The sequence below is a fragment of the Mesoplodon bidens genome (genome assembly GCF_964165515.1).
Source record: "Mesoplodon bidens genome assembly, chromosome: 18".
NCBI classification, from domain to species: Eukaryota; Metazoa; Chordata; class Mammalia; order Artiodactyla; family Ziphiidae; genus Mesoplodon; species Mesoplodon bidens.
In genome coordinates, this window is record NC_138175.1 from 18,245,060 (window position 1) to 18,267,676 (window position 22,617).

General features: G+C 40.1%; 1 protein-coding gene across 1 annotated transcript in view; it reads right to left on the reverse strand.

The window, feature by feature from the left end:
- The window catches only part of SNTB2 (syntrophin beta 2), a 92,756-nt gene that overhangs the window by 9,599 nt on the left and 60,540 nt on the right, over positions 1-22,617 (reverse strand). The window contains exon 5 of the mRNA XM_081215920.1: positions 5,810-6,006. Coding sequence (XP_081072046.1) covers positions 5,810-6,006 — 197 coding nt within the window. The remainder of the gene's footprint in view (positions 1-5,809; positions 6,007-22,617) is intronic.

A 22,617-nucleotide genomic window follows, 5' to 3' on the forward strand; every position in this document is an offset into this window, starting at 1 on the left:
TCCCTTTTCAGCACTACTCGAATAGGAGAGTTTTGAACAGTGAACTTTGAATATTAATTACCTTCAGAAAAGGAACCTGGTGGGGGGGGCATGGATAAAATTAACTACCTGTGGAAGTAATCCAATGCAACAATCTCTAAATGACTGGCTGAGGGGTTTGGAAGAAGAACAAAAAGATCCCAATCAAGGCAACCAGGGTACAGTTTTCAAGAGAATTTTACTCTATTAATATCCCTGAAGCTATAGCTTAGTAGGGTACTGAGGTCTGATGAGAAGAGAGGGGTCAGTTCTAGTCTAGAAAAGAAAAGCTCAAAGAATGAGGTCCACCCAAGTCCTTACAGCACTGGCTGGAGAAGGTCCAGTGCAGGCGGGGGAGGATTTCTGCCTGCAGGTGTGTCCCTAGTGGAGCGAGATTTGGCCATCAAAGGCACCCAGCAAAGGCAAGCCATTAATCTTCAACAAGCTTTTTGTATAAGAGATTTCTTAAATGTTCCGCTTAGGATTGTTTCCCCTCAGGAGGGAAGGAAAGGAAAGGAAAGCAAATGTCAGTGTCTGTGTGTGTTACTTTAAAAAAACAGAAGACTGTTTAAGATTACCTCAACTTTGAAAAGGAGAAGTAAAGGTCATACTGAGTATGTTTAGGTTTAGAACTCAGTTTGTCGAAAACTTATAATACCAGATAATTTTGAATGAGAATATGAACTGGCCATAAAAATGTTGTGCCTAGGGGCTTCCCTGGTGGCGCAGTGGTTGAGAGTCTGCCTGCCGATGCAGGGGACATGGGTTCGTGCCCCGGTCTGGGAGGATCCCACATGCCGCGGAGCGGCTGGGCCCGTGAGCCATGGCCGCTGAGCCTGCGCGTCCGGAGCCTGTGCTCCACAACTGGAGAGGCCACCACAGTGAGAGGCCTGCGTACCGCAAAAAAAAAAAAAAGTTGTGCCTAAGCGTCTATCTGCAAGGGCACCAATTATTTCCATGTACCTAAATCTGACCCACGTCTTGTCTTGATACTTGTAGGACTCATTGTTGGCTGTCTACCCAGATTTTATTTCTCCATTATTCCTTTACAGCCAAACTCCAATTTTATTCAGGTTTCTAGTCTCTCCTAATGTGTTTCAGGGAAGGACGACCTCAACTTCAAGGGAAGATAGCCTCTGGGCCAGTCAGAGCATAGCTTTCTCCTGGTGACTGCCATTGGTCCAGGGTGTGCATATGAACCTATGGCTGGGAAGAGACGACCCACCCCACCCCCCTTTATGCTTGCTCTCTCTCTTCTATCTAAAATACATTTCTTAAATGTTTAATCTAATTTTAGAGGGCATTTTCTCTTAATTCCAGCCTAAACCATCCAACTGATACACTGAACCCTACTGGCTATTTCTCTCCTTGGAATCCTCTTCCTTAGGTTTCCATGACACTTACTGTCCTCACCTGCCCTGGTTTTCCTTCTACTGCTCTGGCTACTACTTCACAATCTGCTAAGTGGCAGGGACACTGGCTTTTTCAGACCATGGGGATATTGTTGAGTGTAATTATGTATATTAAAGATAACTTTCTTTAAGTAGTTCCCTAATGGTAAAAAATGTAATAAAGCTAAGAGGAAAAAAAGGCTCATTAACTAATAATAAATAATAATAAATCTCATTGTTACACCAAGATGAATACTGGTAAATACAATCTATGTTTTCTACTTGGTGTCTTTTAAAATGAGAGACTGCTGGTGATAACCAGTGTATCATGAAGAACAAAGGCGCTAATGTTAGGACTTTCCTTGTGGTCCAGTGGTTAAGAATCCGCCTTCTAATGCAGGGGACACAGGTTCGATCCCTAGTGGGGGAACTAAGATCCCACATGCCGCGGGGCAACTAAGACCCGGTGCCACAACTACTGAGCCCACGCACTCTGGAGCCTGTATGCCACAACTAGAGAGAAGCCTGCACGCTGCAACGAAAGATCCCGCGTGCTGCAACTAAGACCCGATGCAGCTAAAAATTAATGAATTAATTAATTTTTTAAAAAGGACTCTAATGTCAAAGTAAGTCTATGCTGCAAGTCCTGTTTCTGCTGCTCTGGGGCCAGTTACTTGGTAGGAGGGCTCTGGGGGCTCCAATGTTTCCAGTAAGATCCTTTAGCAGCTGCAGAGCTGTGTCACCCTGGGCTCCTCTGGGCCTTCCAGAACAACCCAGAAGAGAGTGGGTTTTGCAGGGTAGGCTTTGAGTGGGCTGCCCAGGATGCTCTCAAAGAAAGGCTGAGGTAGCATTCTCTGTTACTGCATGGAAAAGCCAGCCCATCAAGTATAATTAGTGGGCTAATCACACTCAAGGGTTAAAAGAGAAGAACATGAAGCTGTGTTCCTTTCTTATAGCTACTTGGTCAAAGGCATGAAGCAGGTCTTATTTGTTTCTATTTCTCTCATCACAAAGCATAGCACTTTGTAAACAATTAAACACTAAGCATTTGTTGATTTAATGAATTAAGAGAAACTGATAATGTATATGTCCTCCAGGAGTTTAATCTGCCCATAAGAATAAGTCATTTAGGGGCTTCCCTGGTGGCGCAGTGGTTAAGAATCTGTCCGCCAATGCAAGGGACACAGGTTCGAGCCCTGGTCCAGGAAGATCCCATATGCCGTGGAGCAACTAAGCCTGTGCGCCACAGCTACTGAGCCTGTGCTCTAGAGCCTGTGTGCCACAACTACTGAGCCCGCGTGCCACAACTACTGAAGCCCACGTGCCTAGAGCCTGTGCTCCACAACAAGTGAAGCCACCACAATGAGAAGCCTGCACACTGCAACAAAGAGTAGCCCCCACTCGCCACAGCAATGAAGACCCAACACAGACAAAAATAAATAAATAAATTTATAACTTTAATAAAAAAATAAAAAAATAAAAGAATAAGTCATTTAGAGGAGGAAATGCAGGGGCTTAAGACACTGCATTTTGAAAGGATTCCAGTTCAAGTTCCAGCCACACTAATCCAAATTCCTTTATCTTGAAAATGGAGGTAATAAAACTTGCCTTACAGAGTTGTGTGTTAGGGTTAGATGACATATGTGTCTCATTTATGACTTACAACAACCCCAATGTACTTATTATTCTTTTTCTGTCTTTCCTACTTCGAAGGAAGGGGCTACACCTACCTTATTTATTTTAGTATAGTCAGTAAAAGCAGAGTATATACTCAATCAATATTTGTTGAGTAGAGGAACAAAAAGGGATTCAAGAGAATTTCTATGAAATTGAGAACAACATGGTTAAAGCAAACTTTTTTCATATATACTAACACTCTAAATACTTTAAAATGCCCATTTTTCTTCTCCTCTTGCACATACTCTGCATATTTTTTAATGCAACTCCTACCTATATCTTCTACTTCTCAGTCTTCATATCACCAAGCTACAGAAATATAAAGTATCTTCATGAAGTTCATGTATGATTTAAAAACTTTAACAGCTTGGATAATTGTTATGATGAAATTAGCTTTTAAAAGCATACTTATTAAAGTTCAAACAACTACACACACTAAAGTGTATGTTTTTTCCTATTTTCAATTCCTGTGACAAATGGAAAATGGTTTTACGTACCTGAGGGTGTTAACTGCATTCTTTGCCTAGTCATCTTAAAGTTATATTTGCTAGAAGGAAAAAGTCCTTGTGTACCAAAAGGATTACTGATCAGTTCTACTCTAAGTATAATCTAATAAAGGCTTAAAACTAAATGCACATTATAAAGATAATGTATGGCATTCACTAGTCAAATCTTACAAGTAGTCACTGAAATTCTTCTAAATGCGTAAACTATAACCAAACACATAAGAGACAAAAAAAACCTCAACTGATTTCTTTTTGTCAACTTCCTGACTTTCTTTAGACCATAAACACCTGAATATGTAGTACGATGTGCCTCAAATATAGTTTTAAATAAACCTTTCTGAATCTCCCAATAGTTTAACAGAAGGTGATAACATGCATCTGAAGGACATGCTGGCTTATGTATGTATGTGTACATACATGTATGTGTACACTAAGCATATACATCAAGTTAAGACTACGTGCCTACACACATGAGTACATGCATGCACGCATGCACACACACACACACACACACAAACAAATTTTAAAGAAATTCTGGTTCTCATCAAAGCAGTTTACTTTCAGCCAGTTTAATATTTCTGGCACAGCTCTAAATACAGAGTAAGTGATTCCTAAGTACATCAACTGATCTGAACTGTGGAAATGAAAGTATTACCAAGGTAATATTAAGATAGAGCTGTGAATGAGAACAAAAAAGTTCAAAGTTACCAAAAAATATGTTCTTTTGTCCATTTAAAAATATAAGGAACCAGGTGGTCCTTATTCTCCCTCTCCTCAAGCCATCTGTATTTAAACAACTGTGAGCCAAGGACTGAATAGATTTTGGTTTCCTGTAATATGAAGTTTAGCTGCCAGACACCAAAGAAACAACACGAAACTAAAAAGTGTTAAAAAGCCATGTTGCACTCTTTGTTTGGGGAAGCATATCTCTCAGGATCCTTGAAGAAGATTATGGTGACCCCATATGCCAGCGATGAGTGTGCTGGCCTGACCCCTGGGACTCCACACAGGAACACAGCGCATCCAGACTTTCCAACTGAGGACTTCCCCATCCCAGAAAGCACATTCTGCGGCCAAGACAAAAACCAGAGCCCCACAGTCCTTAATGTGGTGACCAACCACTCCATAGAGAAAATGGGTAGGAGACAGACAAGTGAGAAAGTGAGAAACCACACTGCTGATGTGGTGGCTTTGGTCGAAATCCAAGGTGGGATCTAGGCATTGGTGTCATTGCTTGAATCATCATTGTGGTTGTGAGGAAAATATAGAGTAGGTCCTAAATAGTTGAAGAATTGTGCTACTTTGACAACATTGAAAAAGCTGTCCTTGTGCCAGTGTTAGAAGATGAACCATGGAAATGCTGCCCAGGCAGTTCTAAAGCCATGGAGATCCCTAACTTTCCAAAAGCAATGGAAAGGAATATAAATCAAAAGACATTCTGCTCTCAAAACATTTTCTCTTTTTGTATAAATTCTGTAAAACTAGGTTTATAAAATAAAATACATAGAAAACAGGAGCAAAACTAAGTAAACCAACTTGCAATCAAGATATTCAAAGTAACTAAAACCATATTAGAAACTGTAACTGTGCCTTCATTTTGACTACTCTCTATTCTTGTTAAAATGAAAAGCAATCTGGAAATATCTATACATAACCATACACACAAATATACATGTATGAAACCATACTTCCAAATTCATATAGACAAGCCACAAGAGGGCGCTTCAACAATGGAACGAGACCATGAGGCTTATTTCCTTTAGATGCTTATTTCAGTACCTACTGGGCAACACATTTTCAAACTTTGGAAGAGAGACTCCTATTCCAAATTCTCTTTACTTTTCTACAACTATAAGCTTTGCCAGATGCTCATATTTTTAAGGGTGTCTATCCATGTTCCAAATCTTCTTAACTAGAGGGTCAATGCACCTAGTATTTAGTAAATGAGTCCTTACACTATAAAGATTTAAATAATGAACAGTAAAACTACCATGTTGTACAGAGAGTGTTGTAATTGTGTTCAGAGCCACGTAAAAAGCTCATGAAAACTTTGCTACTGAAACAGAGAAACCCAGTTTCTTTCCATCGTGATCACTTTAAGATGCCTTATTTCAGAACATTTTTAAGTCTGGCATACAGGATAATGGTTTTTACTTTAAAACAAAGTATAATAGTTCCATTTAATTACTATTAGAAATGAAATGCTAGGATCTGTACCTAGAGAGACTTCCTTGATCAGCTCAGCAGCAGCATGGCAACCCTGAACAAGTATCCGGGTCCAGGTCGATAGATCCCGATGCGTCTCCACCCGGAAGAGATGCATCTCAATGCCCTGCCGAGAGCCTGTCCTGGTAGCAAACGTAAGGTCAGATCCAAGTGAGGGTGATCGACATCCGGAGCCAGAATGAACCAACCTAGAACCACAAACAAAGATCAAAAGTAATTAATGCACTGTCAGAGGAAAATGTCAGCAATTTATGCTGATTAATAAGCAGAAAATTATAAAAGCCATCAGCAGTTTTTTGGGTTTTTTTTGCGGTACGCGGGCCTCTCACTGTTGTGACCTCTCCCGTTGCGGAGCACAGGCTCCGGACGTGCAGGCTCAGTGGCCATGGCTCACGGGCCTAGCCGCTCCGCGGCATGTGGGATCTTCCCGGACCGGGGCAGGAACCCGAGTCCCCTGCATCGGCAGGCGGACTCTCAACCACTGCGCCACCAGGGAAGCCCCATCAGCAGTTTTCAGATAAGTATATTTGAAAACAAGATTATAGTCTTTGAAGTAGATACCATTCTGTTTTCCCATAAAATGACCCCTGGTGTCACAGGCAGAACACTAGGCTGGATGGCCCAAGGCCCCAGTTTCCCATTAGCTTTTTTTATGCTCCCAAGAGGCCATGCATATCAAAAAAAGATTCAATTTTGATTAAGAAATAGGCCCTGGGCTTCCCTGGTGGCGCAGTAGTTGAGAGTCCGCCTGCCAATGCAGGGGACACGGGTTCGTGCCCTGGTCTGGGAAGATCCCACATACCGCAGAGTGGCTAGGCCCGTGAGCCATGGCCGCTGAGCCTGCGCGTCCGGAGCCTGTGCTTCGCAACGGGAGAGGCCACAACAGTGAGAGGCCCGTGTACCGCAAAAAAAGAAATAGGCCCCCACACATGTGTATCCTCCCCCATTATCAGTATCACCAGCATGGCACTTTTTTACCAAGGATAAACCTATACCGACACATCATAATCACTCAAAGTCCAGTGTCTACTTTAGGGTTCACTCTTGGTGTTGTGTATTCTATAGGTTTTGACAAATATATAAAGACATATAGCCATCACTATAATATACAGAGAATTTTCATTGCTCTGAAAATCCTTGGTACACTGCCTATTCATCGTCCCTCTCCCTACAACCACTCATCTTTTTATTATCTCCATAGTCGTATTTTTTCCAAAATGTCACAATATAAAGCCTTGTCAGATTGACTTCATTCACTTAGGAATATGCATTCAAGGTTCCTCCATGTCTTTTCAGGCTTGATAGCTCATTTTTTTTTAGTGCTGAATTGTCTGGGTCTACCACAGTTTATTTATCCATTCACCTACTGAAGGATGCCTTGGTTGCTTCCAAGTTTTGGCAATTAAGAATAAAGCTGAGGGGCTTCCCTGGTGGCGCAGTGGTTGAGAGTCCTCCTGCCGATGCAGGGGACACGGGTTTGTGCCCTGGTCTGGGAAGATCCCACATACCGCGGAGCGGCTGGACCCGTGAGCCACGGCCGCTGAGCCTGTGCATCCGGAGCCTGTGCTCCGCAACGGGAGAGGCCACAACAGTGAGGCCCGCGTACCGCAAAAAACAAAACAAAACAAAAGAATAAAGCTGAGTATACCAGAAACTAACATATCGCAAATCAACTATACATCAATTAAAAAAAAAAGAATAAAGCGGCTATAAACATCTTTGCATAGGTGTTTTTTTTTAATATAATTTTTCAACTCCTCTGGGTAAACCAAGGAGTCGAATTTCTGGGCTGTATGGTAAGAAAATGTTTGTAAGAAACCACCAAACTCTGTCAAAGTGGCTGTACCATTTTGCATTCCCACCAGCATTGTATGAGAGTTCCTGTTGCTCCATATCCTCGCCAGTGTTTGGTGTTGTCAGTGTACTGGATACTGGCTATTCCAATAAGTGTGTAGTGGTATCTCGTTGTTTTAATCTGCACTTCCCTGATGATATGTGAGGTGAAACATATTTTCATATTCTTATTTGCGATCTGTATATTTTCTTTGGTGGGGAGCCTATTCATGTTGTCCTTGGCCCATTTTTTAATGAAGTTGTTTGTTTTCATTCTTTTTTTTTTCTTTGGCCTGTGCAGGCCATGGCTTGCAGGACCTTAGTACCCCAACCAGGGATCGAATCCACGCACCCTGCAGTGGAAACATGGAGTCCTAACCACTGGATGGCCAGGGAATTCCCAAGTTGTTTGTTTTCTTACTGTTGAGCTTCAATAGCTCTTTGTATTATTTTGGATAACAGTCATTTATCTGATGTGTCTTTTGCGAATATTTTTTCCTAGTCTGTGCCTTCTCTTCCAATTCTTTGACATTGTCTTTCACAGAACAGAAATTTTTAGTTTTAATGAAGTCCAGCTTATTAATTATTTCTTTCATAAATCATGTCTCTGGTGTTGTATCTAAAAAAGCCATTATAATACCCCAGGTCATCTAGGTTTTCTCCTGTTACCATCTAGGAGTTTTATAGTTTTGCAATTTACACTTAGGTCTATGATTCATTTTGAGTTAATTCTGGTGAAGGGCAAAATTTTTTTACATGTGGATATCTAGTTGTTCCAGCACGATTTGTTGAAAAAGACTGTATCTGTTCCATTGTAGTGCCTTTGCTCCTTTGTCAAAGATTAGTTGTGATATTTACAGGGGTCTATTTCTGAGCTCTCTATTCTGTTTCACTGATCTATATACTTGTCTGTTCTTTCATCAACACTACACTGTCTTAATTACTGCAACTTTATAGTAAGTCTTGAAGTTGGGTAACATCAGTCCTCCAACTTTGTTCTTCAATTTTGTGTTTGTTCAATTTTGTGTTGTTCTTCAATTTTGTGTGTCTGGGTCTTTTGCCTCTCCATATAAACTTTGGAATCAGTTTGTCAATATCCATAAAATAACTTGCTAAAATTCTGACTGGGATTGCATTGAATCTATAGATCAATTTGGGAAAAACTGACATCTTGAAAATATTGTCTTCCTATCCATGAACATGGAATATCTATTTATTTAGTTATTCTTTGATTTTGCTCATCAGAGTTTTGGAGTTTTCCTCATATAGATCTTGAACATATTTTGTTAGATTTATATTTAAGTATTTCATTTTGGGGGGTGCTAATGTAAATGGCACTGTGTTTTTAATTTCAAATTCCACTTGTTCATTGTTAGTATATAGGAAAGCAATTGGCTTTTGTCCACTGATCTTGTATCCTGCAACCATGCTATAAGAGCTTATTAGTTCCAGGAGTTTTTTGCCAATGCTTTTCAATTTTCTACATAGATGATCATGTCTTCTGAGAACAAAGATAGTTTTATGTCTTCCTTTTCAATCTGTATACCTTTTACTTCCTTTTCTTGCCTTACTGCATTAGCAAGGACTTCCAGTATGATGTTGAAAGGGGTGGCAAGAGGGGAACATCCTTGCCTTGGGCCTGATCTTAGTGGAAAAGCTTTGTGTTTCTCATCATTAAGTATGATGTTAGCTGTAGATTTTTTGTAGGTAGTCATTATCAAGTTGAGAATGTTCCCATTTATTCTTAGTTTACTGAAAGTTTTAATCATGAATGGGTATTGCATTTTGTCAAATGCTGATATGATACGATTTTTCTTCTTCAGCTTGTTGACGTGATGGATTACACAAATTCATTTTCTTTTCTTTTCTTTTTTTTGTGGCAGGGTGGTCACACCATGCAGCATGTGGGATCTTATTTCCCTGACCAGGAATCAAACCTGTGCCCCCTGCAGTGGAAGTGTGGAGTCTTAACCACTGGACCACCAGGGAAGTCCCTACACAAATTGATTTTCAAATGTTGAACCAGCCTTGCATATCTAAAATAAATCCCACTTTGTTGTGATGTATAATTCTTTTTATACTTTTTTGGATTAGGTTTGATGGTATTGTTTTGAGGATTTTTAAATCTATGTTCATGAGAGATATTGGTCTGTATTTTTCTTATAATGTCTTTGTCTGGTTTTGGTATTAGCATAATGCTAGTCTCACAGAATGAGTTAGGAAGTATTCCCTCTGCTTCATTCCTTTGAAAGAGACTATAGGGGATTTCTTCCTTAAATGTTTGGTAGAATTCACCAGTAAATTCATCTGGGTCTGGTGCTTTCTGTTTTGGAAGACCTTACACTCTTCCAAAAAATTAACTCAAAATAGATCTTAGAGCTAAACATAAAATGTAATAGTGTAAAACTTCAAGAAGACATTTTAACAGAAAATCTAAGTAATCTAAAAAGATACAACACCAAAAGCATGATCCATAAAGGAAAAAAATGATTAAGTTGGACTTAATTAAAAACATTTGCTCTTTGAAAAACATTGTTAAGAGAATGAAAAGACAAGCCACAAAGTAGAAGAAAATTTATGAAAACATATACCTGGTAAAGGACTGTATCCAAAATACACAAAGAACTTTTTTTTTTAAGAGATAACTTTTTTTAAAATTAATTATTTATTTTATTTTTGGCTGCATTGGGTCTTCGTCGCTGTGCGCGTGGGCTTTCCCTAGTTGTGGTGAGCGGGGGTCACTCTTCGTTGCAGTGCGTGGGCTTCTCATTGTGAAGGCTTCTCTTGTTGCAGAGCACAGGCTCTAGGCATGTGGGCTTCAGTAGCTGTGGCACAAGGGCTCAGTAGTCGTGGCTCATGGGCTCTAGAGCACAGGCTTAGTAGTTGTGGCGTACGCACTTAGTTGCTCCGCAGCATGTGGGATCTTTCCAGACCAGGGATCGAACCCATGTCCCCCCTGCATTGGCAGGCAGATTCTTCACCACTGCACCACCACGGAAGTCCCCACAAAGAACTCTTAAAACTCTACTTGCCTATTCAATATTCATTCTCTCATTCTTCCTTAGAAATAGCAAGCTGCCTTTATCCCGAATGACAACATGCACAGATAAAAGAGTATTTCCCAAACTTCTTTGAAGAAAGAGATGTCCAATGAATTGCAAGCTGTTAATGCGTAGGATTACCAGAAAAGCCCCACAACTGGAGAACAAGGCAGCAGGTATGTGCCCCTTCTGTCCATTTCCTCTTCTTCCTCCTGCCTACAATTTGGATATGATGGCTAAAGCTTCCAGTAACCATCTTGAGCCATGAAGCAACCTTGAAGGGTAGAAGCCTCTTGCTAAGGACGGCTGTTTTCTTTTACATAAGAAAGAAATAAACACTTATTTTATTATTTTATGTTACTTTTGCTACAGAGTGTGCTTCCTAGTGATCATAAATACGCAAATGATGTGTTAAATAGGCAGGCAGAATATAAGTCTGTGATTCTGTCTGGAGATATAAATTTGGGAGTTGTCAGTGTATAAGAGATATTTCAAGCTATGGTATCAGATACAATCACCAGAGGGACAGGGTAGTTGATAGAGAAGAGATCTAAGCCCTGAAATAAGCCAATGTTTATAAATCCAGGGGACTTCCCTGGCGGTCCAGTGGTTAAGACTCTGCGTTTCCAGTGCAGGGGGCCTGAGGTTCAATCTCTGGTCGGGGAACTAAGATCCCTTTTTTTTCTTTTGGCATGGTGTGGGCCAAAAAAAAAAGAAAAGAAAAGAAAAAAAGAAAACTGGAAGATAAGTAGAGATCAACAAAGGGGGATAAGAAAGTGTGGACAGGGAGTTTAGTGGAGAACTGACAGAACCAGGAGAAACCACTAAAAAAGTACAAAAAAAGAGCTGCAAAAAAATTTTTTCAACCTCTTTCAGTAATTATACTGTTGGTAATAATGTTGTAGTAGTAATAATAGTAGCACTATTCTGATATGTAATGTGGGATAAAGCAAATGAGCAATTATGGGATGTTCTAATGTGATCATCTCTGGTGTCCTTAAGATCTGCAATTCTGGATACGGGAAAAAGGAAAACCAGATGTAAGATAGAAGACGTTAAGTGATTACACTGTAGCCTCAAACTTGAAATGGAGTATCAGTGTGAACTCAACTATGTATTTTATGTTTAAAAAATATATATATATATATATACACTTACACATACTTCCTACCTCTGTCCATCAATAAAGGCCTATAAACAATAACTAATCCAATAGCAACAAATGTAGTTAGTGCCCAAATTGAACCCCCATCCCCTCAAAAATAAAAAAAGAAAGTGAGGCTTCTCAGAAAATGTCAGATCTAGAGCAGAAAATACACAAGTTAAGTCCAGAGTATTCTATCATAATGGATAATATGGCAATTCTCAAAATACTTTTATATAAAAGTCCTGTCAAAAAGGCTGAGAAGTCCACCTGAAGAGCTACCACTGGCTAAAGATAGAACCATTTTTGAGCATCAACAAGGACAAACTACAATGGATATTAAATTTATAATTTCACAATGATTTTTAAAAAAAATTGACTGGTTCCTCCAAAAGTTAAATATGTTACCATATGATCCAACAATCCCACTCCTAGGTATATACCCAGGAGAAATAAAAACATATATTAGCATAAAAATTTGTTCACAAATGTTCATAGCAGTATTATTCATAATAGCCAAAAAGAGGAAATAGTCCAAATGTCCATCAACTGATAAGTGGATAAACAAAATGTGGTACATCCATACAATGGAATATTATTCAGCCATAAAAAGGAAACTTTGGAACTACTTGGTTGCAACTCTTGACTCCCATTCACTTAAAATATGATACTACTCTACTACATTAAAAAAAAAATGATGCGCCATCATTTTACTTTAAAAAGCGAGTTCTAGGGACTTCCCTGGTTGCACAGTGGATAAGACTCTGCACTCCCAATGCAGGGGGCCTAGGTTCAATCCCTCATCAGGGAACTAGATCCCACATGCATGCCACAACTAAGAGTTCGCATGCCACAACTAAGGAGCCCTCATGCCGCAACTAAGGAGCTGGTGAGCTGTAACTAAGGAGCCTGCCTGCTGCAACTAAGGAGCCCGCCTGCCACAACTAAGGAGCCTGCCTGCCACAACCAAGACCCGGTGCAACCAAATAAATAAATAATTTTTTTTTTTTAAAGTGAGGTCTAGGAACCCCCTGGCAATCCAGTGGTTAGGACTCAGCACTTTCACTGCTGTGGCCTGGGTTCAATCCCCGGTTGGGGAACTAAGATCCCACAGACTGCACAGTGTGGCCAAAAAAAAAAAAAAAGGGTGTTCCAACTCATTTGGGGGGGGATAAGTAATAATGCCCCTTGAAATACTTTTAGATGTAACAAAATGAGAGCTTGAGCTAAGCATTTTAGGGAGAAGATTCAAATCAAGTATGGGACAGCAATGAAACAAAGTAGAGAAGAGAAAAAACACTGGGAAAAATAAGCAAGAAAGACCTTTAGAGTTTCTATCATATGTCATACATATTCTTCCCCATGAGACGTTCATGGGAACAGGGTTTCAAGATCAAAGCTAAGAAATGTGACATTCATGAACTAAAAACTATTTTCAGATAAAAGGGAAAGAACAGAGCTTCATGTGCCACTCCTCATTGCTTGCATTACCACCTTAACCATCCCCGCCCCGCCCATCCCCGCCCAGTCCATGGAAAAATGTCTTCCACAAGATCAGTCCCTGGTGCCAAAAAGGTTGGGGACCACTGGTTTAAAACATATTTTAAAAATCCCTTCAACTAACAGTGAAAAACTTGCAACAAAGAAAATCTTAATCCCAGATGGCTTTGCTAATGAATTCTACCAAATATTTAAAGAAGAATCAATGCCAATTCTTTATAAAGTCTTCCAAAAAAAACAGAAGAGGTGGGAATACCTCCCAACTCTTTCTATGAGGCCAGTAATATCCTAACACCCAATCCAAAGACATTTCAAGAAAAAAAAACTACAGACCAATATCATGTATAAATATAAGACACGAAAATCCTCATCAAATTATTAGCAAATTGAATCCAGCATGACCAAATAAGATTTATCTCAGAAGTGCAAGGTTGGTTTAATGTCCAAAAATCAATATTGTAATTGATTTATAAATTAATTTGATTAAAAAAATATTTTTAAATTGACTGATTTATAAATTGATAAGTAAAACCATATAAATAGACTAAAGGACAGAACCCACATGATCACTGTAATAGACATGGAAAAACATTTTAACAAATCCAAAATCTTTCCATGATGAAAATACTCAACAAACATGGAATAGAAGGGAACTTCCTCACCTGGATACAGTGTATCTATAAAAAAAAAACCCCATAGCTAACATCATACTTAGTGGAAAAAGATTGAATGTTTTCCCCCTAAGAACAGGAAAAAGACAAGGATGCTTGCTTATGCTACTTCTATTAAAAATTGTACTGCGGACTTCCCTCGTGGTGCAGTGGTTAAGAATTTGCCTGCCAATGCAGGGAAATGTGATCGAGCCCTGGTCCAGGAAGATCCCACATGCCGTGGAGCAACTAAGCCTGTGTGCCACAACTATTGAGCTTGCACTCTAGAGCCCGCGAGCCACAACTACTGAAGTCTGTGCGCCTCAAGTCTGTGCTCCACAGTAAGAGAAGCCACTGCAATGAGAAGCATGCGCATCGCAACAGAGAGTAGCTCCCACTCGCCACAACTAGAGAAAGCCCAAGAGCAGCAACTAAGACCCAATGCAGCCAAAAATAAATTGAAAAAAAAAATTGTACTGGAGGGAATTCTGTGGCAGTCCAGTGGTTAGGACTCAGCACTTTCACTGCTGTGGCCTGGGCTCAATCCCTGGTTGGGGAACTAAGATCCTGCAAGCTGCACAGCACAGTCAAAAAGATATATACACACATACATACATCCATACACACACACATACATACATACATACATACATACATAAATAAATACTGTAGAGTCTGGCCAGAGCAATTAGGCAAGAAAATGAAATAAAAGGCACCTAGAATGGAAAGGAAGTGGTAAAAACTATCTTTTGTTTGCAGATGACATGATCTTGTACATAGAAAGTCCTAAGGAATCTACTAAAAACCTATTAGAATAATAAACAAGTTGAGCAAGATGGTAGGATATAAGATCAAGATATAAAAATCAATGTATTGATGGAATACACTAGCAATGAACAATCCAAAAAGAAAATTAAGAAAACAATTCATTTACAATAGCATTAAAATTTAATGCTACTTAAGAATAAATTTAACGAAAGAAGTATAAAACTTGTACTCTGAAAACTACAAAACATTGCTGAGAGAAATAAAAGAAAACCTAAATAAAAAGATATCCTGTATCATGGATCGGAAGACAATATTTTTAAGATGGCAATACTCCCTAGACTGATCTACAGATTCAATGCAATGCCTATCAGAATTTCGTCTTTTCTTGTTTGTTTGTTTGCAGAAATTGACAAACTGACCCTAAAATCCATAGGTAAATGCCAGGGATTCTGAATTGCCAAAATAATCTTGAAAAAGAACAAAGTTAGAGGACTCACGCTTCTGATTTCAAAACTTACCACTAAACTATAAAATTGAGAGTCCAGAAATAAACCCTCACATATATGATCAACTGATTTTTGACAAGGATGTCAAGGGACTTCAATGGAGAAAGAAGTCTTTTCAATAAATGGTACTGTGATAATTGGATTTTCACATGCAAAAGAATAAAGTTTGACCACTACTTCACACCATATACAAAAACTGACTGCATTTGGATAAAAGAATGAAATGTAGAGCTAAAACTATAAAACTTTTAGAAGAGAACACAGGATTAAGTCTTTGTGACATTGGATTAGGGAAAGCCTTCTTAGATATAACACAAAAAATGCAAGCGATATAGGCTGATAAATTGGACTTCATCAAAATTAAAAACTTCTGTGCTTCATATGACACTATCAAGAAAGTGAAAAGAGGGACTCCCCTGGTGGCGCAGTGGTTAAGAATCCTCCTGCCAGTGCAGGGGACATGGGTTTGTGCCCTGGTCTGGGAAGACCCCACATGCTGCAGAGCAACTAAGCCCGAGCTCCACAACTGCTGAGCCTGCGCTCTAGAGCCCGTGAGCCACAACTACTGAGCCTACGTGCCACAACTACTGAGTCCACGTGCCACAACTAGTGAAGCCTGCTCGCCTACAGCCCGTGCTCTGCTACAAGAGAAGCCACCGCAATGAGAAGTCCGTGCACCGCTCGCCACTAGAGAAAGCCCACGCACAGCAACGAAGACCCAACACAGCCAAAAAAACAAAAAAATCATATGTTCACACAAAAAGTTGTACCTGAGTGTTATAGCAGCATTATTCATAACAGTCTAGTCAAAAAAGTGGAAATAACTCAAATGGCCATCAACTGATGAATGTGCTATATCCATACAACAGAATATCATTAAGCCTTGAAAAGGAATGAAGTTATGACACGTGCTCCAACCTGGATAAATCTTGAAAACATTACACAAAGTGAAAGAAGTCAGACATAAAGGGCTATGTAACATGATTCCACATATATGTAATGTTCAGAATAGGCCAAATCTATAGAGCCAGAAAGTAGATTTGTGGTTGCTTAGGCCTGGGGGAGGGGAAAATGAAGAGTGACTACTAACGGGTAAGGAGTTTCTTTTTGGGGTGATGAAAGTGTCCTAATATTGATTGTGTAACTCTGTGACTTATTAAAAAACATTAAACTTCATACTTTAAATGGGTGAACTGTATGCTTTGTGACTTATATCACAATAAAGCTGCTAAAAAAGTAACAGTGGGGCTTCCCTGGTGGCGCAGTGGTTGAGAGTCCGCCTGCCGATGCAGGGGACGCAGGTTCGTGTCCCGGTCCGGGAGGATCCCACATGCCGCGGAGCGGCTAGGCCCGTGAGCCATGGCCACTGAGCCTGCGCGTCCGGAGCCTGTGCTCCGCAACGGGAGAGGCCACAATGGTGAGAGGCCCGCGTACCGCAAAAAAAAAAAAAAAAAGTAACAGTGAAGTATACATATGGAAAAAAGAAGAGAAAGCAGTTCTCTTTAAAGTCATTAAACTATTCAACACGTTGTTTCATGACAACCATTTAACATAGTTTAATTTATTCACTTCTTCCAAAAATATTTTCCCTATTTTTAACAAGTTCAAAGTAGATCAGTATAACAGAACACACTACCTCACTATAAGGAATCACTCAGCAGATAATGTTTTCCACATAGGATTTTTAAAAACTTGGGTGAGAAATGTATACCAAAGAGAAACAAATAAAATGGCTTGTTCTTAGCTTCACTGTAGGCTGTATACCTGTAATATTTTTCTACAAATTTGCTGGTTCCTTCCTTTACTCCTCTAGCAGTAACCTGAGCAAGATGACATCTAAGAGTAAATGGATGCTCCTTCACATTTCCTTCCATTGCCAGGGAGTCACTACTGGTTCAGATAAAAGACAAGCGTGTGTCTCTCAAGGAAAAGGCAGTTTCTTCTGATCTACCAACTGTTTTAGCCAAGTTAATTACTATAGTTCTTAGCCCTGGCTCTATACTAGAATCACCTGATCCACAGCTTTTAAATATTACTGATGTCTGGCTCCCATCCTCAAACATTCAGATTTAACTGGTCTAGGGTGGGGCCCAGTCAACCTTATTTTACTAAAAGTTCTCCAGATGATTCAAATGTGTAGCCACAGTTGAGAAGCACAAAGCTAATGGTTTGCCAACTTTTTGGTCTTCAACAAAGGAGGACCCTTTGTTGAGGACCCTTCAACACTCTTAAAAAATGAGGGGGCTTCCCTGGTGGCACATGGCTATGTGCTATGGCACATATGGCCACTGAGCCTGCGCGTCCGGAGCCTGTGCTCCTCAACGGGAGAAGCCACAACAGTGAGAAGCCCGTGTACCGCAAAAAAAAAAAAAAAAAAAAAAAAAAAAAAAGGAGAAATTTTAAACATATTAATTCATTTAAAAATAAAAAATAACTGGTTAGATGTTAATATAAACAACTTATTTTTATTAAAATAATATTTTCCCAAACAACAACAAAACATTAATGTGAAGAGTAGCATTGTTTTAAATTTTTTGCAAATCTCTTTAATATCCAGCTTAATAAAAGAGAGCTGAATTCTTGTATGTGCTTCTGCATTCTGCTGCAGTATGCAGTTTAAGTATGCCAAGCTTCACACAGCTAGGCAATTGGACAAGGAAGGAGTATTTAATAGCCTTTTCAGATAATTGTGGTTATCTTTCTGTCTACCAAACTAAAACTCAACAAGCGGATTCTTTTTTTTTTTTTTTTTTTTTTTTTTCTTTTTGCAGTATGCGGGCCTCTCACTGTTGTGGCCTCTCCCGTTGCGGAGCACAGGCTCCGGATGCGCAGGCCCAGCGGCCATGGCTCACGGGCCCAGCCGCTCCGCGGCATATGGGATCCTCCCAGACCGGGGCACGAACCCGTATCCCCTGCATCGGCAGGCGGACTCTCAACCACTGCGCCACCAGGGAGGCCCAACAAGCGGATTCTTAAAGGTTAGTTGCAATGTAGGATCTGAAAACTTATCAATAAAGTTTTCATATCCTGTTACATTAAAAATCCTTTGGTCTCTCTTGCAGCTTGAATAGATCTTTCTTACCCTTGGATGATTTTGTAGCATCATGTATTGGTCATTTGGAATATATTTTTTCATTGAGTTATGCACATTTTCCAAATGTTAAAAGCATTTTATTATATCAAAAAGTCACATTTGCTAGGATCACCAATGATCTCATCAAACAAGTCTTTAAGTATTGGGAAGCTATCAAACTCACAGAGACAGATACTAGTTTTCCAGAATTCTAATTTTTGTTTGAAAGCTAGAAATTTATAATTGTTAACAAATACCATCAGTGTTTTCCTTAAATGACAAATTCATTTTGGTTATTTTAGGAAAAAAATATGTCTGACAAATACCCAAGTCTGACCAGCCACAGTTTGCCAGCCAGTTGTTTTTTCAAGTGAAAAATGGTGTTGCATGAAAAAACCCGCTAGTTCAGCTTGCAACTCAACCACACATGCTTTCCTCTGCAGCAACTCTCATACCTCAGTATGCAGCAGAAGTGGACTCTGAGCACTTCCCACTTCATCTCACAGATTATTAACAAGATGAATACTCAAGGGTTGAGACTAAATAAAGCTAGTAATTTTTACTGCTTCAACAAAGACATTTTGAGGTTAAACTGGCATGTTTTCTCCCTGCAAGTCCATAAAGTTTGGTGCCAACTGCCTTGATTCATGCTAAGGTACCAGCAATTTTACCAACCCTCAGTGCAAATGTCAACAATGAAAAAAGCAAACAACATCTTAGTATTACTGTGAAAATAGTTTTGAACTTACAGACCCCCTGAAGAAGGAATCCCCAGAGGTCCATGAAAGTATAATTTGAGAACCACCTCCCTGGGCTGATCCCTGTAGAACCAACATGCCAATTACTCATTAGCTATCTCAGCAAGAGTTAAGTAAGTTTCAAAACTACTCCACATATGATCCAAGTAAGACAAAGTATGAGGAAAGTGACAGGGTGTATTCTACCATATTCAGTTTGATTGCTAATCCCAAATCAGACATTAAAAAATATAAAGTCCAGGAGAATTTTTCCTACAGATTTGATTATGAAATATTTGGAAGAGGGAATCTAATTCAAACCATCTGCTGGACTCTTGCTGCACAGCAGTTGGTTAGAACACACTGCCAAAAGGTCCCCTTAGTGGGGAGGCCAGATGAGCTCATGCAAAGGCGTTTCAGCAGCTTTTGCCCCATTAAGTCCCATAAGCACAACACCACTCGATTTTCCACATCATAAAGTAGCCATACTTTCTCTGGATTGTTTTCTTTTCCAGTCAAAGAAAGATTATAGGAAAAGATTACAAAATTCACATCCTGCAAAATCCACGGAACCTATATCTATTTTTCTACCTGTATCCTGTACCTGGTTTTAACCTCAAGAAATGTATAAAATAAAAATAAAATAAAAATCCTCTTCATTTATCACTTTCATGTTTTTACTTAATTCCTCAACCATCCTGAAATATCAGCTATTAAGTAAACACACACACACACTTTTGGTTTCCAAGAATCTATAAATGTGCAAGCCAATACAAATGGTTAACTCATGTTAAATTGTATCACCCTAACAGTGTTCTTTGATTTTTAAAATTTATTTTATTTATTTATTTTTGGCTGTGTTGGGTCTTCATTGCTGGGCGCAGGCTTTCTCTAATTGTGGCGAGTGGGGGCTACTCTTCGCTGAGGTGCGCAGGCTCCTCACTGCGGTGGACTTCTCTTGTTGCGGAGTACAGGCTCTATGTGCACGGGCTTCAATAGCTGTGGCACACGGGTTCAGTAGTTGTGGCCCATGGGCTCTAGAGTGCAGGCTCAGTAGTTGTGGCACATGGGCTTAGATGCTCTGCAGCATGTGGGATCTTCCTGGACAAGGGCTCAAACCCTTGTCCCCTGCATTGGCAGGTGGATTCTTAACCACTGCGTCACCAGGGAAGCCCTTCTTTGATTTTTTAAAAAATTTACTTATTTTATTTATTTATTTTTGGCTGCACTGGGTCTTCATTGCTGCGCGCGGGCTTACTATAGTTGCAGTTGAGTGGTGGCTTCTCTTGTTGTGGAGCACGGGCTCTAGAGCACAGGCTCAGTAGTTGTGGCACACAGGCTTAGTTGCTCTGCAGCATGTGGGATCTTCGTGGACCAGGGCTCAAACCCATGTCCCCTGCACTGGCAGGCGGATTCTTAACCACTGCACCACCAGGGAAGTTCCCTTCTTTGATTTTTGAACTGCAATTAATTCTTAATTTATCAGGGACTATCTACCTTTGCTATTGGACCATCAAAGTCCTTAATCTTTTCCTTCTCTATATGTTTATGTTACCCTTGTGTGTGTGTATGTCTCATCCACTCATAAGAACATGTTCCAAAGTATTAGAATTAGTGAAAGTGAACATTCAGCCCTTTCTCATTACTCATATGTATCTCAAACTGCCTCTTTCCTCCACACTAAAAAGACATAAGCACACCACTTTCTGGCTTTGCCTCTCTCTACTGCATACCTTCTGGTCTGGGTTCCTCCTCTGGTCTCTTTCAGTGGTGATACTCTAACCCCTCTGGGAGGGAGAGGATGATTAAGCCCCCTTAATTCTATCAAGAAGTGACTTCAACCAATTCCATCTGGCCGACACAGCCACATGGAAAAACTAAACCTCTCATCTGCCTGTCACCTTTGCTCCTAATCCACCAGTACTTCCTGAGCAAGGAGTGAAGAATCCTTGCTGTTTCATTAATTAATTAAACGTATTAAGAGGGACTTCCCTGGTGGTGCAATGGTTAAGAATTTGCCTGCCAATGCAGGGGAAAAGGGTTCGAGCCCTGGTCCAGGAAGATCCCACATGTCGCAGAGCAACTAAGCCCATGCGCTACAACTATTGAGCCTGCGCTCTAGAGCCCTTGAGCCACAACTACTGAGCCCATGTGCCACAACTACTAAAGCCCGCATGCCTAGAGCCCGTGCTCCGCAACAAGAGAAGCCACCACAATGAGAAGCCCGCGCACTGCAACGAAGAGTAGCCTCCACTCGCCGCAGCTAGAGAAAGCCCATGCGCAGCAAAGAAGACCCAATGCAGCCAATAAATAATAAAAAACAAAAACAAAAACAAATATATATCTGAATTCCTCACATTTAATATGAAACTTTCACTACTCGTAAAAACTGTTGATTTAGAGCTAAGCTCTTCTTTTAACAATGTCAAAAAACCAATTATACTTTTTACACAAATTCTTCCTTGACATATTTTCACTTAATAATAAATAATTATTATAATTAAAGAAGCTTACACTTACTTGAGCACCTACAATGTGTCAGGTACCACTGTAGGCATTTTAAAAGTATTGACTCATTTAATACTCACACCCCCTCTATCTCATTAGGGTCCACTTAAGAAATGAAAAATCTGCGGCACAGGAAGATTAAGTCACAATGCTCCCAATCACCTAATATAAGTAGCTATTAGGAACTCAAACTCAGTTTAAGGATTGGTCTTATTCCCTTCTATTAAATTTTGTTGGCTTTTGGGGTTTGTTTTATTTATAACAGCTTTACTGAGATATAATTCACACACCATATACTTTACCACTTAAAAGCGTATATAGGGCTTCCCTGGTGGCGCAGTGGTTGGGAGTCCGCCTGCCGATGCAGGGAACACGGGTTCCGTGCCCCGGTCCAGGAAGATCCCACATGCCGTGGAGCGGCTGGGCCCGTGAGCCATGGCCGCTGGGCCTGCGCGTCCAGAGCCTGTGCTCCGCAACGGGAGAGGCCACAACAGTGAGAGGCCCGCGTACCGCAAAAAAAAAAAAAACAGTGTATATAGTGCAATGGACTTTAGTACAATGAGAGTTTTGCAACCATCAGCACAATCTTAGCACATTTTCATTACCCTAAAAAGAACCCCTAAAAAAAAAAAAAAAAAAAAAAGAACCCCTATACCCACTAGCAGTCACTCCCCATTTCTCCCAACTCCCTCCCCGCCTCCCGCCAAAACAACCCCTGGCAACAACTAATCTACTTTCTGTCTGTATAGATTTGCCTATATGGACATTTCATATAAATGGAATCATACAATATGTGGTCTTTTGCATCTGGCTCCTTTCACTTAGTAGAATGTTTTCAAGGTTCATCCATGCTGCAGTGTGTATCAGAACATTTTTTTTATTGCTGAATAATATTCCATTGTATGGATATGCCACATTTTGTTTATCTGTTCATCAGCTGATGGACACTTGGATTGTTTCCACTGTTGAGGTGTCATGAATGATGCTGTTATGAACTTTCATGTCTAAATTTTTGTGTGGACATTTTTCATTTCTCTTG